Source organism: Lethenteron reissneri, chromosome 42 (genome assembly GCF_015708825.2).
Source record: "Lethenteron reissneri isolate LAM-NWPU_2019-01 chromosome 42, ASM1570882v1, whole genome shotgun sequence".
In the NCBI taxonomy this organism is placed as follows: Eukaryota; Metazoa; Chordata; class Hyperoartia; order Petromyzontiformes; family Petromyzontidae; genus Lethenteron; species Lethenteron reissneri.
Genome location: NC_083820.1, coordinates 4,226,902 through 4,244,101, shown reverse-complemented (window position 1 = coordinate 4,244,101; position 17,200 = coordinate 4,226,902). Strand labels below are relative to the sequence as shown.

At 44.6% G+C, this 17,200-nt stretch overlaps 1 protein-coding gene across 1 annotated transcript in view; it reads left to right on the top strand.

Annotated features, from left to right (window-relative positions):
- LOC133353066 (adhesion G protein-coupled receptor B3-like) overlaps positions 1-14,600 on the top strand; it is a 176,243-nt gene extending 161,643 nt beyond the window's left edge. The window contains 2 exon segments of the mRNA XM_061569166.1: positions 4,742-4,804; positions 7,640-14,600. Of these exon segments, the coding sequence (XP_061425150.1) occupies positions 4,742-4,804; positions 7,640-7,837 (261 nt within the window). The 3' untranslated portion in view covers positions 7,838-14,600.
- Positions 14,601-17,200: the final 2,600 nt, after the last annotated feature.

Here is a 17,200-nt window from a genome sequence, read left to right as displayed (position 1 = left end):
TAGTTGCATGTCGGGAAGTATGCTAAACATTTCGAACAGACACACATTCACAAATTTCCCTTTTATATGAATAGATAATCAGTGGGCAACTGACAAGGACACTTTTTTTAGTCGGAATAAATCTGCACTTTGACTAAAGTATACTGAATAACAACACAAGACCGGTGCTCGCGAAATCACAAAGTGTTGATAGCTCTTTAGTTGTCCGCACCTCGGATTGGCACGGTTTGGCTACATACGGTGCGAAAGAAGTTTTAAAATACAGTACATAAATACATATAGCCTTGGGCTTTGCGAAGTGTTTTACCTTCGTGAAAAAAAACATTCATACGGGGGTCAGAGTGCAACATTGTCGCAAAAGTTATTTGGCCTGATTTAATCAACCGCACATTGAACACAGTGCAGATGGGCCACTTGAACAGCCACGGCTGGTTAAATTCTAGCGATCGCATGAACGTTTCTCAACACCGCCATTCCCTGATATGTAACCACTGCAGTGACATAACACTTGCTGACGTGTGAGATAAACCACCAAGGTGTGCGAGTGCCTTGACAGTTTCATTTTTGGGCAGTTTTCTTTTTGGGGGAAAAAGTTAAACCTCAAAAAGAGACCTTTGAACAGTTGTTTGCTTCAAACTTTTTCCCGTTGCGCTCGCGCATGCCCAAGTTGTTTTTAAGCCACACCAAAGGAAGGTTTTCTTGCTAATTAGTCAAGTGTAAATGAGAATGGCCGAACATTAATAAACCTTTCCTCGTCAATAATCTGGCGTGCAATTTTAATTACAATCCAACCATCGACGGGGATTTTAAAACAATTTTGTCATGAAATGCCCGGCCCTCATACGGATTTACGGCATATTGAATTGAGAAGTTCACGTTGCCCAGCGGAGTGGCCAAGACTTTTATTAACTTATCTAGCATGCCGCAAATTCAAGACGGATTTACCAACGTGCACATTCACGAGCCAGCTTAACCTTTGTCGATAATGAACGTACGCTTGCATAAGTGGCACAGACCTCAATCCCGTAGAGATCTGTCAGGAGAATTTCCATCTCAGAGTGCCCCTTAAGACCACTTACTAAACCTTTCACGTCACATATTGGGCTGAAAGATACGCATTGTTTTGGTTGTCATTTGTTTTGGCCAAGTAATATCCCTGCACATTCCTTGTAATAGTTTTTCTTCTTCTGACAACTGGTATTTAGTTAAGTTGGTAGTCATTATCATGCCCTTTATAACTTTTTTCAGGATGGTCCTACACTGGAATGCTTGGCCAGTTCCATTATTGAGTTTTTGGCGTGTTGATTAAAACTGGAGAACCAAGAGAAATCCAACAAAACTAAAGGGATAAAATTCAAAGCTCTGCACAGATGGATTTATTACACTTGCTCTACCACCTCCTGGTGATCAGAATATTTATACTGGAGGAATCTGATGACATATAAAGCTCCTTTTCACAGATGTCCATTACTCATAGCTCAGTCGAGTTGAGAGTTTCACAAAACACTACATGAACCACCAACCCTCAACTAAAAAGTGTTGCAATGGCAGGCATTCACCACTGTGTCCGGCTGATCGTTTATCAGGGTTCCCATCAATAAGGTCGTCCGTTCAAGTTCTAGGTAGTGCTGTCTTACGCCAATCACTCCTTCAGGGTTTGTAAAATAAGCAACACCATATGAGACTGCATATTTTGGTGGGAGATCAACAGGTGCTGTCTGATAGAGAGACTGGTCCCAAATTGTGGGCGTTTAGAATTCCCACCACTGGTCCCTCACCATCCAGAATCAACTCTGGGGATGAGAACTTCCCAATGTTCATTTGAGAATGGAAATATCGATCTATTTTTGTGGTTCCTAGCTCTCTTCGTCCATACATCTCTTTTAATAATTGCATTTTTATTTGGTTTCTGTCTTCCATGAAGTCCATAAATATCCCTGCCTTGCAAGTCGTCTGTCTCTTGCTTGCCTGTTGGCACATACATGGACCGACAGAGTCTATCTCATAGGTGTCTATACATCTACCAACACATATATCCACACATTCATGCACACGAATGCAGCACACATTTTGTTAAAGCAAAATACAATTAAACGGTGTTTAGTCACAGTGGTGCTTATGCCACATCAACGTGGCAGGGGCCAGTGTCTCCACAGAACAACCAATGTGGACTTCCTCCAAAGTGGTGCTCATTGTATCGAATCCCAGGGCGGGGGTGGGCGGTGAGCAGTGCCGGATTATCGTAGTAGCAAAAGTAGCTACATGTGTAGCCACAAGCCCCGCACTTTCAAGGGCCCCGCACGAAATGCTTTCAAGCTATCAATTCCGGTTCAGTGATTCTGCACTTGCTCTTACTATAGTACTATACTGCCTTCAACTTTTATGAACGACTGGGTGTTTAATGTTAGCGATTTGTCGTATTATCTGGCTGTATAGCAAATTAAAAATTGCAATTACTTTACGATGCAAGTTAAAAAATTGTGTTTTAATATTTACGTTTTTTTTATTTCGTGCCCCCTTTATAACATACACTACAGGCCCCGCACTAGCTTAATCCGGCACTGGAGGTGGGGCAATTATCTGATGAATTTATCCCCAGCTGAGATTTCAATTCGCAACATTCCCATTGTGAGTTGAGTATTCTGCTACGCTGTTGCGTGGCTTGACAAACGTATCTAGCAGCGCTATAATATAATTTGACCGGTCGCACCAAAATTGTTTTGTCAAAGGAGTCTGGCTGGCAGTATCTGGAAGTGGAGCCCCACCTGAATGTACCCTCTTGATGAGCATCATTACTGGCAGGCTCTATAGCTGGAATGAAAATGTTCTTGGGCAGGGAAAATTGCTTGGTGATATGAAGCGAGTGGAGGAAGAGAACTGGCACTGAGCAGAGAGAGAGCATTGTTGAGCGGGATGACCAGAGCAAAGGTGGACAGATTTAATCGTTGCAAGATAATGAACAACATATATTCGCAGCTTTAAAAGCAAGCAGAAATTGTACCAAGGCTGGAGGGATTCTGTCTAGCAGTGGATAGAGAAATGTTGATGTGGCAATGATTGTAATCGAGATGGGCTTTGAGGCACCCTGTTTTGATCATCCGGTCAAAGGTCAAAGACACGTATGTGTTTGTTGAGCTTCTTCCGCACCATACGTAGACAACCGTGCTAGTCGGCGGTACATTCCCGTGTGTGGGAATGCGACAGGTGTGCCTGTCCTTCTGAAGGGATGTGAATCCAGCACTTGCCACGTCTGCTCGCAGGCCTCTGAGCACGCACAGCACTCGCAGTTTAAGTCGACAGTTGTGCTGCAGCGTTATGGCCAGAATTACTCAAACTATTCACAAAATGCATCCAAAAATGTAAAGCGACTGTGTTACAAGTGTAGTGAGTCCAACTGAGTCACAGACGTTGTTCTTTAGAGGCAACACTTTTATTGTAACACGTAACACCAGATACAGCCTAGGGAGGTGGCCATACAGAGGAGTTACTGCTACGAAAGGTTGGGCCCTCACTCGGGTCCCGACCACGTGTTGATGCCTTTTAGGACGTAGAGCTTCCAGCTTGTAGACGTGCAGCTTCCAGCTTGTAGACGTGGAGCTTCCAGCTTGTAGACGTGGAGCTTCCAGCTTGTAGATGTGGAGCTTCCAGCTTGTAGACGTGGAGCTTCCAGCTTGTAGACGTGGAGCTTCCAGCTTGTAGATGTGGAGCTTCCAGCTTGTAGACGTGGAGCTTCCAGCTTGTAGACGTGGAGCTTCCAGCTTGTAGACGTGGAGCTTCCAGCTTGTAGACGTGGAGCTTCCAGCTTGTAGGTGTTGAGCTTCCAGCTTGTAGACGTGGAGCTTCCAGCTTGTAGACCTGGAGCTTCCAGCTTGTAGACGTGGAGCTTCCAGCTTGTAGACGTAGAGCTTCCAGCTTGTAGACGTGGAGCTTCCAGCTTGTAGACGTGGAGCTTCCAGCTTGTAGACGTAGAGCTTCCAGCTTGTAGACGTGGAGCTTCCAGCTTGTAGACGTGGAGCTTCCAGCTTGTAGACGTAGAGCTTCCAGCTTGTAGACGTGGAGCTTCCAGCTTGTAGACGTGGAGCTTCAGCTTGTCGAATGCAGCGACCCCGGTCCCTCTCAGGGACCCGCCTTATATCCTCCCGGGTCGGGGCCGCTCCGCCCTTGGCCCCGCCTGCCTTCTGGAGCCTTCTAGCTTCCTCTAGATCTCTCTCGAGAGCTCTCCCCGGACATGTGATCACCCCCTAGTCCCCCGCTCCCCCACCTGGGGCCCCTTCTTTGGACACTCGTGATCACGTGTCTACGGGGTCAACCAGAGTGCCATGGCCCGAGGCAACACTGTCCCTGGGCTGACACTCTCCCGCTCCCCCCTGTGTAAGCCCGCACTACACACTATGCGTGGTGCCCGCACTATCCCAGCGCACACCAAGCCCCGCTAGGGCTGGTACCACAACCACCACGGGGTGTGCGCGATGACGGTGCATCGCGCGCCACGGCCCTATCGGGCCGGCACCATACAGTGACATCCCCGATGTCACTCCACAAGTACCGAATAACCGTGCTAAAGAATCGTCGCCTGGGCAATTATCATGTGTAATCATGTCGGTCACATAAATAATGTCATATGATAATCGTGTGAGCTACCAACGATAGACTCCAGATGGAAAAGTACAAAAAGACATTCGTACGCCACCCTTGCCATTAGACTTTACATCAGCCCTTTCGTTATTATATTTTTTTGCAGCAGTCGGAGAAAAGATGGAGCCTGTCGTCCCCTGGCAGCGACTCGGTGGTGGAGAGCGTGAGCGTGAGTCTACACGAGCTCAGAACCCCACACACGGCACCAAATGTCACGCACCATGAAACATGCAGCATTCACCCGCACCACAACGCCACTCACCGTGCAGCCTTCCAGTGCTGGGCAGCTCTTGCGGGAGGCAGCGTGCGTGTGGGTGAAGCGGGTGAAGCGTGTGCAGCATGTGCAGCGAGCTCATGGCACGATTCACCGGTATCGCGAGGAGGAGAGCGAGTTTCAGTTGTGAAACTTGCAGCGTCTTGAACAATAACCGCAGTTACATTTTATTTTCATTTAAGTGAAACGAGCAACTAAGTGTTCATGTGTTTGTGTGTGTCATCATATAATAATACCATTGTAATGATTGCAATTTCACAGTTTGAGCTATTTTGTAAAATCCGTGCAAATGATTGTGCCTCAAGGCGAAGAATTGAGCGTGTACACGAGACGGGTTAGAGCGTGGGAGGGAGAGCACGGATGAAGCAAACGACCTCTATAAGAGATAATGCTGCACAATTATATTCCGACACCCCCCTTGCCAGGGCCGTATTATCCAACAGTGCCTATGAAATTTAAAGGCATACCAGACACAGTGCATACTATGCCTAGGGCCGATGAAAACTAAAGGGCCTACAAAAAAAATGTGACCATGTATTTTTGTTTCTATTGAAAAAGAATGTAGCCAAGATATTTCCTTGAATAAATTCATTGACATAGCAAGGATAGGCACAGTGTTTCAAATTAAATCTGCTTATCTGCGGCACACAGCGTGCTCCCATCAAATTAGGGTCACAGACTAAATAATGAACGTATTAGTAACGAGATCTGTCCAGCGACTGGACGAAGTACCGTGTGAAACAAGCGAGCGACAGCGGCAGTAGTAGTCGTAACCAGGGGCAGCAGTGCCAAGTGTAGAAAGTTATCACGGAAGGCCTACGAAACAAGTGCCAGGGGCCTACAAGAACCTTAATCCGGCCCTGGCCCTTGCACATTGCATTGCCCTGCGCTACAAAGCCCTTGTGTACTGTGGCACAGGGCATTATGGTGCTTAACATAGCTCCTCCTGCACGTCCATAAACGCTCCTGCTCCATGCGGCGATTTTTAAACTGTGGACGTATGCGGGTAAGAGCCACGGTTGGAGATCGACGCGGATAGGTTAAAATAAACGAGGGAGGAAAAAGCGCATGTACGCATTAATTATGTGACGCTTTCCCACGTGAGTGCCGGGTTTTTGGAAAATATTTAACTAGCGATACTATCTTTGAGTTTCAAAAAGCTTAGTGAGATGGCGTTGCAAGATTAAGTCACAAGCAATGACACCATGAGGCTGAGAGGGGGGCGAGGGGGGTGCGCACTTCATTGAATGCTGGTTTTGTGTACCCTTTTAGCACTGGTTTTTGTCTTCAAGTTTTTGGCAGCCAATGATCAATTTGGCCTATATCCTATCGGTTAAGTCCCTTCTAGCGACAAAAGTGCATACGAAAGTTAAATTTGTTTTGCATCATCAGTTATCGCGACCACGTTCTACAGATAAAGCTAATGCATTACCGCTCTCAGCCTTGGTTGGAGAGTGCTAAAGTCTCTCTCCACAAATAACCCTGACCAGTGGTATACATTCTACTTGCAACCGTTCCCTTTCAAAGTACCATAAATTGATACTCATTTTGTTGGTTATGGGAGGAAAAAATAAGCTCAGTCAACCTCCGAGCGATGTGTCCCCATGGTCCTTGGCATAGGCATATGGAATTTCTACGACTGGCTCAGGACTAGCCGCAGTCATGAGCATCGCCCAATGCCCACTGGAGTGCGGCGACACGATTTCATGTGGCGCGTGGAAATGGTGTCGTGAACGGCACATGACGTGTAATTAATAAGAGAACAGTGGGGGTGTGTCTTCAGTAATCCTGGCATAAAGTTCATGGCTGGCAGTAATAACTTAAATTTACCTTTGCAGGAGCACATTTTCTGACAGGTATTACTCTTGGCATCGTCCAAATTGGTCTTTCCTTCAGCCAGCCGTCATGGCCATAGCTTTATGGTCTAAGCCCCTGGAACAGGAGGTCCTGTCCTCGTCTGAATAGCGAAATGTGTCCCATCCTAATGGCTGGCATGGAGTTCATGGCACCTCAATAACTCGGCAGAGTTGAGTGAGGGAGGGAGAGTTTCCACATGCTCTTCCAGGCTGGGAGTCTATTGAAGCGCTGGCAGCCATAACGCCTAATGTAGACTGACGAACACATCACAAAATCACCATAAAGATTCAAGGCAATTGTTACCATAATGTCATCATCAGTTTCCTCATCGTTCACCCTCAACATCGCCATGTAAGTTGAACTTCTTTCCAACTGTACAGAACCAACCGTGCTAATCGGAAGTGTGGGCGAAGGACAACAAACTAAACACAAAAATCTGTTTTAAAGAAATTCATTTTAAATCGAGATCATTTACAAGTGCACAGCCCCCCGTGGCTTCTTAATATCAGAAGAAAGAGCATTCCAGACAGCCGCAGAAGCGCATCTGAATGCGCACGATGCATTGGCCCTCTTTGTTCGATGTCCAGCCAAAAGCTGCCGCAAGAATGACCGGAGTTCGCGTGATGGTTTATGCTGTCATCCTGATCGTCCTGGTCATAACCATCAGATTCATCACCCTGGTTATTGTCCGCTATCAACACAACCACAGTCATCACTATCATTCACACCCGCACGTACTAATTTGATTAAGCGTGACTCGCGACATACCGTTCTGCCCTTCATTCAATTAACTGACATTGTCATTGTGGTCCAACGAGTGTCGTTGTGCGACAATCTCATCGCTTGTCACTCCTGCCGTCGTTGCCCTTGCAGGAGATGTCCTCTCAGAGTCGCCCTCCGCTCGATCTGCCGACAACCGACAGCAGCCGGCGGCAGTCTCCCGCTCCTGCCATGTGGCCCTTCCACGGCACGGGACACGAACACCAGATGAAGGATGCGTCGGAGCAGGAAGCTTCGGAAGACCTGATCTCCTTCACGGGAGGAACGGGCGATTTCCAGACCGAGGTGTGAGTGTGGTGCACGGACAGCCAAGCACACTTTTGTGTGAGAAAGGTTGAGAGAAAGGTTTGAAAAAAGCTTCCCCCCCCCCCTTATTACTTTGTTTGATTAAGGAATTGCTGTACTTTACGCTTCATATTTTAGGCAAATTTTTTGGAGTGATATTGGCCCAGGTTGTGGCGTGTATCTCTATTAGCATCGAATGTAATAGGCATTGTAAAGAAGTTAGTTATTAAGACTCTGTTGTGATAATTAAAACAAAGGTATACCACCTTTCTTTAGAAAGTGTTCATTTAAATTTGTTTACTTACGACCGGCTTATATAATTCTTTTCAGTTTTTAGTTTCGCTAAACTTAAGAGCATTCAGACTTTGTACTGCAAACATGTAAAATGTATCGGAAAGGTCTGACTGCATGTAAATAGAATTTCAATTCATGTGATGGCATGAGAAGTTATTTTTTAATAATTCATTTAATGATAATTATTTTATTTTTAAAAAAAGAAAATAAATAAACTAAAAGAATTATACAAGTGCAAAAGTTATATTAGGTTGTGATGGTATATTTTAAACAAAAAAAATAGCAGTTGCTTCACCTGTTTACTTGCTTAACTGAACATACAGTAGTTGAATTAATGCTAATATTTTAAGAACTATTGTCCATCATTTTGACTGGATGTACAATACGCTTCACCGTATAATTACCAGTGTATAGTTTAATCCTTTTTGCAATGTTTATTAAGAAGAAGAAGAAAAAAACAAGCAAAAATAAAACAAGCATTACTCGTGCGAACATTGGCAGCATGTATAAATACATTCGCTTCGGTTAACAACGCACCGCGACTAACACAACAACCGAAGGTGGGTTACAGTTTGGTTCTGATGATCAGTGACAATTATTATTGTGTTCTTAACCTGGCGATTCAACAATCGCTGAACGACTACGTTGTTGGTTGACCACACATTTTGAAATAATTTCCCCATAAATTCCACCGTGGTTATTTACTGCTGCTAAGTGTAAAGTGTCACTATTTAAATTGGCTTCCATTGCTTCCAAATTTTTTCACAGAGAAACTATGTAGACCATTACAAAAAAATGTTTACAGCTACCATGGGATAGTTATAGAGTGCTGCTACGGCGCGACAGATCTTTTTTTCCCGTTGTTCTCACATCGTCTGCACACGCTGTGGAGTTGTGAGTTGCACCACTGTACATAGGCATTCGAGGGAGGGATAACAATTGTCTTACTTTGTAATATTATCCTGGCACATGTGTTTTTTGTACTTTCGTGAGAAGGATGGTGCAGAAAGTGAAATTTTAGTCTGGCCTGGAGTCACTGATGGGGTGGAACCACGTGGTATTTCAGCAACAAAGCAAAGGAATGCTCTATTGCGTTTATAAATGTAACATAATTACTGAATAAATTAGTTATTACTACCAGTGGTAGATGGATGATAAAATTGTGTTTGTTAAAATGTAATAGTCTGATAAAGGAATATTATGAAGGCACAGTTGTGCTCTGAAACGATCATTGGGTAGCACTCACCTCTCATGCCAGCACTTACTTAGATAGTAGATCAATGTCCACCCTCCTTCGGCTGTCTCCACATGGGATGAGTTATGCCAGAGGGTTTTGTCCGAAAATGACAATATTTAATTCACAAAGTATTCGCTTAGGAAATGACATTTTAAGTAACACTGCCTAAAGTAATACAGAGGTACTATCAATGAACATTTCCCTGAAACCAAGTTTTCAATCAAATGGGTATCCAGTGCATCTGTGACGGAGTGTCAGGTACGAGTGTTATATCAGGAAGGTAAGGAGAACTGTGGGCAATGCTGACAACGCTACACACATTCCGACAGGCACTCCCAGGTAGGATAAGTTTGGCCATGGTGCCACGTAATTATTTCACCCTTAATGTCATATCCTCTCACCCTTAATGTCATATCCTCTTCCACGTGCTGCTGTACTGAGGGCATTGGCAACGTGAGATAGTGTGGCATTTCTGTGCTCGTGTGTGTGCAAGATGGAATCAGTGATGGAATGGTTTTCAGACTACTGTGATCCCATCAACCAGGGTTCGATTCACGACCCATAGCTAAGTTCAGTGACACGTGGTGTCTGAACCTATTGTTCAGTTCCCTTTGTTTGACTCGGCCTGAGATTAGTACTATCTTTTACAGTGTGTGTAAATAACGGCACTGGGGAGACAGAGGCAAATTGGCATGGTGATAACCACACCGCCACCCTCTTGTACAGCATACCAACCAGCCTTAATAGATGCTCACTAACAGCCGTTACACATGCATTCCATAAGACTAAACAGGGGGGTTCTGTGAATGCGTGTTTGCGTGTCTGTGAAAGACAGCAAGTGCACGCTATAATTGCAGTGTCCCTGCATTCAATCCCTGCTTTAAATTTTCGGAGCCGATTGATTGTGGCTTGTGTGGTCCTTTGCTACATTGAGTTGGCATAAATGAGGAGGGAAAAACAAAGGCAGCAGATAGAAATGCTGGTCACATTGTCCACCATATTCGGGATGGACTCCATGCATTTATTCATCAATTAATATAAATTCCTAAGCTCATGATTGCATGCACCAAATTTCACACTCGAGATTCAGTATTTTTTTATCACGTTATCCATGTTTGCAGTGAGGCATTTTATTTCATGTTATGGGAGCATTATAAATGTAAGTTGTACGTATTGGTATTCACTCTAGATTTGAAGCTTTTGTGACTGCAAGGATTCATATTCTTAGGTTTTTTCGGTAAAGTCACATTGGTATTCACATCACACCTTGCAGCTTCTATAGTTGCTACCATTCACAATCAATGTAAAACAAAAATGGATTCTTGCATAGAAAAATTGTGACAATTCATGAAACTCACCGGGGGATGCATTTGTACTGCTACGACGGGCCTATTCATTTGACTACAGCATAGCGTCAACCATCCGGTGGGCACGTGTCTGCTTCGTAAGTTTTCCTAAGATTTAAGATGTGCACTTACGTCCACGTTCAATGACAGATACATTTTAACTCACAGATGAAGTTTGACAATTGACCCTCTATGAATGCCACATGTTTGCTAATCCAACTCACTTAATCCAAGTACAGTGCAGGAAGTGCTTTGGTTTTTTTTCTTCTCCTGGTGTGACTCTCACGTGATGCCCACGACGTTTGCCCAGATGCCCTCGGGCAGCCTCGACGCTGAGAACTTATCGTAATGCGGGGCAGTTGCTACATGCCTTTCCGTTGTGGAAAAAACATCAACAAATGTGCGTCTGCTTCGCAGCACTAACACCGGGACATGCCCCTTGCATTACATTTTAACCATCAGAAACCTTGAGCACCTGAATGGAGCCTCCCGTTTTTTGTAGATTAAACTGAACACAGTTGGCTTTGAGAGCATTATATTTGATTAATCTTTGAGTCATACAGTGGGTAACTACGAGGTGTGTTCATCATTTCGTGTTCGTAATCACACCAGCTTTGTTCGACCTATGACTAATTTGTGGGCCACGGGCCTCCGCACGGTCAGGATTAGCGCTCAAACCACCAGTTGTGCACGGCTCCTCGAACAGATGACACCGGAGCAGACGAGACGTAGTCGTCTCTTCACCGTAAGTTCATTTATGTTGCACGTCGGGGTGGGGCCCGATGTACATTTCGATCAATCACGTAGCCAGGGATGATGGCACGAGAAGCATCATCGCGACGAATTGTCATCAAATTTTCTTGTAAATCAAGGGCATCCAGTTGCACATGCTTCTGAAACAATCTGAAATTTGTATCCCGTGCCCCCTAATAATTCACAGCAGTTGAATATTGGCATGATGTAACGCCAGCCAGTAGTGTTCGTGTTTTCGGAGCCCTGCCAGTCGCAAAGTGTACCTTTTATGCTTTGTTGCCAGCCACTCAGATATGAGCTGTGTCTGTTTTGCCACACGCAGATTGATCGCTTCCTTGGGTTTACATAAGCACTGCCTGCAGGCGAAACACGCACTCCGTGATCTCGGCAACTAAATATGACAAACATATGCACACGTATGTCATTTGTAAGTAACCAAAACGTGTAAATCCCTAACATACTTACGTCAGTATACATGCGTCACTTGTGTCACAGCTCAATGAATCTGCACTTGCTAAAGTGGATTGCAGAGCAACGGATTTATTGTGTTGACTGTGGCACAATAAATATTGCAATAATCCTCCTGTGACATGTTTCATCCACTAATTTGTGCACATAATTTAAAACAAAGGTTAGGGTGACCTATGAATTTGGTGAATGAGCGCAACCACTGCAGGATGAAAGATATTTAAATCATTTCACAAATTTGACATTGCATGTCATATTTCTGGGATGTTCACAAACCATATATTATTCATACAATACTTCTTCCGAGGTTCATTTAGGGCTCTATAAATGCTTCCCACACTGGTTCTGTTTTCGTTATACAATGGTGGATGATGCTTAGTCAGTGATGCTCATGTTTAAACCTCGCATGCTTGCATCAAATCATTGCTTTCTTTCTTACGACATGAGTTAACCACAAAGAAGCCACTGTTACACAGTAGTGTGATACATCCACCTAAAGGTTCGTGAGGCAAGTCGGTGTCTGATGCATCTTTGCAGAGTTTTAGTGTCGGGCATTCCCATATCAAACGTGTTCCTTGGTTTCCTTACGAAATGGAGATTAAATAAAAGCAGAATTGGCAAAAACAATCCTAACAAGAAAGGTATTGAGACTCAGTAATACACTTTAAAGAGTTCATGTGAACTGTTACTTTCTCAAAAACATTCTAAGGTAGGTGTTAATTTTTTTTAAAATCGTCATTAAAAACGTTGGCAGTGGTGAGCAAGGACCAAAATATACCCAATTTTGGCCTAAACAGAAAAAAGTTTAGGTTAATGTTTCACACAATTATCCTACATCGACATCCATGCCCATGGCATCAGGAGACAGCCTTCCATTAGGGTGGCTTGGAGCTGTTTACTACCACGTAAGCCTCTTAGATTCGGAGAAAAGCAAATTGTGTAAAAAAAAATTAAGCAAGCTTGGACCTTGGAATTAATGTGTGCAGGTAAACGAGGCGAGACCACAGAACGATTTTCACAGCTGGTGCAGGATTTAATCTCAACTTTTTGGGCTCCAGTGTAGAAAGCAAAGATCCCTGGTGCAGAACCATGCTGAGACTGGACTGGGAGTGTCTTGATCGAATTTGATATTGTTTGTTTTGCCACTTGATCTGTCTGTATTGTGTTGCAATTGAAAGCTTTCCTCTGGGACAATTTGAAAGGTGTGTGACTGACAGGCAACCTGGCCTATCGCTTAAGCCCTTACACAATTGACTAAAATTTTAACAGCTTTTCAATTTATTCTGTACATTCTTATTCCATATGTACCTACTTCTAGTTAGGATATATGGACATCTAGTTGGGATTTATGGACTGACTATGCTGGAAATTATATCGTGTAGGTAAATTGTTCTCGCTTTTTTATTTAACAACGTGTGTGTCAGTGGAGTGCTTTAGTCTAAAAAAATATTCATCTTAAATTGTTTTCCAAACGGCTTGCACAATTGATGTAAAATAACCAAATGTTTCGACTGAGAAACATCCATTGACTATAAAGTGAGATAGACATTTTTTTGTTAATCAAATGGGGATTTTTTTTATGACCGTCGGTAGTACATTTATTTACGGCATCACCAACGGATGCTGAACAATTCACTTGATTGAATCGGCGGTTAATTGAAAAAAAACAGTCTGCTTTGTAGGAAAGCGCATGTTACATTGGAAGCGCTGGATTGAACATCCAAGATTACAATGCACCTTCTTGAATGTATTATCAACCCAACTTTATAGAAATGAAAAATGAACACAGGTGTGCGATTGTTGAAACTGGCCTCTGACCAATTCACAAATGGCAACCCAATCAACATCAGCTGTCAGAGCCAAATGGGGGGGGCGCATTTGTACATTATTTTGTAGCTCAGAAAGGTTCGATCACAGCAACAGAGGCAAAGCAGACAAGACTAAAAAGTAGTGATTTTCCAATTAATCAATTGTCCCAAAATGACCTCATCTAGTATGATTATTAGAAGCAGTAAATGGCTTACTAAATACAGTTAACTGTCAAGACGCATCAATTTACGTGTTTTTTCACTCGCTTTCCCTGTATTAATTCTCTGTTAATTATCGCATGTTGATCTGGATTAATCCCCTCGGAATCATTGTGACTTTTAGTACATATTTTAGACATTATTTACCAACAGCCTGGTTTTAAAAATATATACGTTAATTGTGAATGTAAGTGTTCGAAACAAAACGGACATTGGTCATTTCGTCCAGGAGCCATTCACGATGCACATAAAGCATTTAATTTAAAAAGTTGCAACGCTTCTGTGAGAAGGGCATGACTCAAGTTTAATTTTGGCACCATCCTTCCTAATCGTGTAAGATACTAAACAAATACTAAATAATTAAAGCACAGAATTAAAAAGTAACTTTCATAATGATTTCAATCCACTTTTTAGTTCCTGTCCATATGGATATGTTTATTATAACGTGTGTAGATTGCTTGACTTTGCTGTAGCATAACTGTTGTGTCTCCCGTTTATGATTGATGCTCTATGATGTATGATTTGATATCTAACTCTGGCAAAATAATATTCATGTGGGGACTGTCTACTTTGCCATCTGTGTTTGCATATCGATTTTGGGCGTCATTTGTAATAAAAAAAAGTTATCATTAAAAAATATCCCCCTTACCAAAAAACAATTACCTGCGTGCGTTTGTTCACTGACTTTCATAAATAAATGCGGTTGAAATGCATGACATTTCTTTTCGCGAGCAACAGTACACAACACACACGAACACAAGAACAGGCATGAATATAAGATATCATGTTCGGCATAGAACAAAATCATTTGAAAAACTACATTAAGTCAGCCTCATTTCGTGCGGAATCAGACAACAAATAAACGTGTCCACAGACGCATCAGGATCCCCGTGTTGCCGTATCAGTATGTTAGGGGCAAGTGCTGCGAGCGAGCGCCTATGAAGGCCGGCACGGCACACAAGGGATAGTTGTTGGCCAACACTAGGCCCAGATGCCTCTGTCTCTCCTGGGGGCGATGCTTACACACCGCGCCAGGTATTCTTTTGAGGCCGAATCAACGTAGGGGAGGCCCAGGACCAGTTCAGTTGTCACCGGTGTTGACCGTGAGTGGTGAATTGAACTCGAGCGCTAATCCAGAAGAGACCGTACAACAATGATGAAATCCCGATCCACAAATAGGAAGGGGAGACATCACGGCGATACCACTCCTCGCTGTCCCTGGCACCACCTGAATGTGACATTGTTGTTCATTGCTCTGCGTCTACATCAGCCATATACGAAAGAAAGAAGACGGACTCCTCGTGAGTTTGAATAGCACGCCCGACTCTCATTGGCAGAGGAGCTATCGCAGTGGGGGGGGAGGGAGGGAGCTGGCAATGGGCACCCAATCGGATTTGAAGGCGGAGGGACATTCAAATCTGATTGTTCGTCAGGGAAAACTAAAATGGTTACGAGTGGTCGGTTGCGAAACCGCTTTGGGAAATGAATTGGGATTGGGTGGAGAGTCCTGGAAGGTTCGGGAAACGATAGGGCGAGGGGGGGGGGAATAAAAGGAGGGGTAAGAAAGGAGTTCGGGGCGGCTGAACGGAGGGATTCTTTGATGTTCTGATACGCCATAAGGACAAGAGGTAATGAAAACGAAGTTCAAGGCTCGCCCGGTTGCTGCAACTCCTTTACACAACCAACGCTGGGCAAGGTCTATCAACGCCAGTACGCAGCACGGTAATTTATACTGGTAAGGAACCTCTGGTTACACCAGCCCACAGGGGATTATTCTGTCCGTCGTGCATTCCAAATATGGGAGGGGTGGGTGGAGAGGGGAGGGGCTGGGTGGAGAGGGTGGGGTGGGTGTGGGAGGGGTGGGGCTGGGTGGGGAGGGGCTGGTCATCCCGTGGTGCCCTTATAACACGTTCCTTCGGAGTGGGCAGGTAGGAACTTGGTTGGACAGCGCGGTGTTCGGGGGGGGGGGGGGTGAGTTGGATGAGTGGGTATGTTTACCTTCCCCCCACCCTCCCCGACATCCTCAACCAATCGTGGCCCTGCTTGGCGGTCGGTGGGGGGGGGGGTGCATGGGTGGGCTGCATTCCGATGCACGACAGACAAATAATCCCTGGTGGGCAGTGTGGAACCCGTTGTTCCTACCTGTAAAACTCAACGTTTAACATACTCACGCCGGCTTGTGCCCGCCCTCACAGTCGCCCATATTTGCGGAATACACCACGCCGCGATTGACCCTGGCCATTGACCGAGCAACCCAACGTTCCTACCAGCTCCCTCCACAGGAATGTTTTTCAGATTACATTGTGTTCTGTGTGTTGTATTGTTAAGCTTGCCAAGCCAACTGCATGTTTAGTATTAATTTTGTTGAGTTGTGTTTTTTTTGCAGTCGTGGCAAATGGTGTCTTCAAATTGGCAGATGGCTGGAAAGGTAAAAAGACAGCAAGAGCCTATTGGCTCCCTTAACAAATATTAGGCGTTGGCAGGAATTGTTGATAAACACGTAAAGAGGCCTCTGCAAGAAACCCAACAGTTTTCGATCATGCAGATCTCACTGGATAAGCCTCAAGCTCACAACTAACCAGGCCATCAAGCCCAGCATCTGGAGATCCCTTTGCCACCCAAACCTCTCTGTCTGAGCACGTCCAGCCCACGGGGGTCAATAGGCCCGAGTATCAGAACCACCTATCCCAGTTTGGGTGATCAGCATTACTTGCACTCCTCGACTTTCTCATGCACCTAGGGCCTGCCAGTGGACAACCTGCGGCTCTTTAAGGACTTGCAGTGTGGCTCTTGACATTCCAAAAAAATGTCTCTTCTTGTTATTTTGATTGCCGACCCCTGAACATGCAGGGCCAGTTCACCATGTAAGTTCATTTTACCATGGGCACGAGTTGGAACCTCGGCTCCGAAGACGCATGCGGCTCATTAAAGGAACTGTTTCGTGACGTTAATTATTAGGGATCACCGTCTCGTATTCACAAGCATTGCGGCTCTTGAAATATTGTTTTTTTTACTGAATTCGGAAAAAAATGCCCCGTGTTGTTTTGGGTGCCAATGGTAAACTGGACTTCCATGGTGACCTTGGCAATCAAGGGGATACGGAGCGTTATACCCCAGGCCCTGATCCCAACGGAATGCCATGGCATCATCCGTCTCCAGGGTCCCCTCCGCTATGTGACTCTCACCACAAACTGATTCACATTTGCACTGTCCATCGGACGGCGAACCAGTCTTTTTGGTTGGA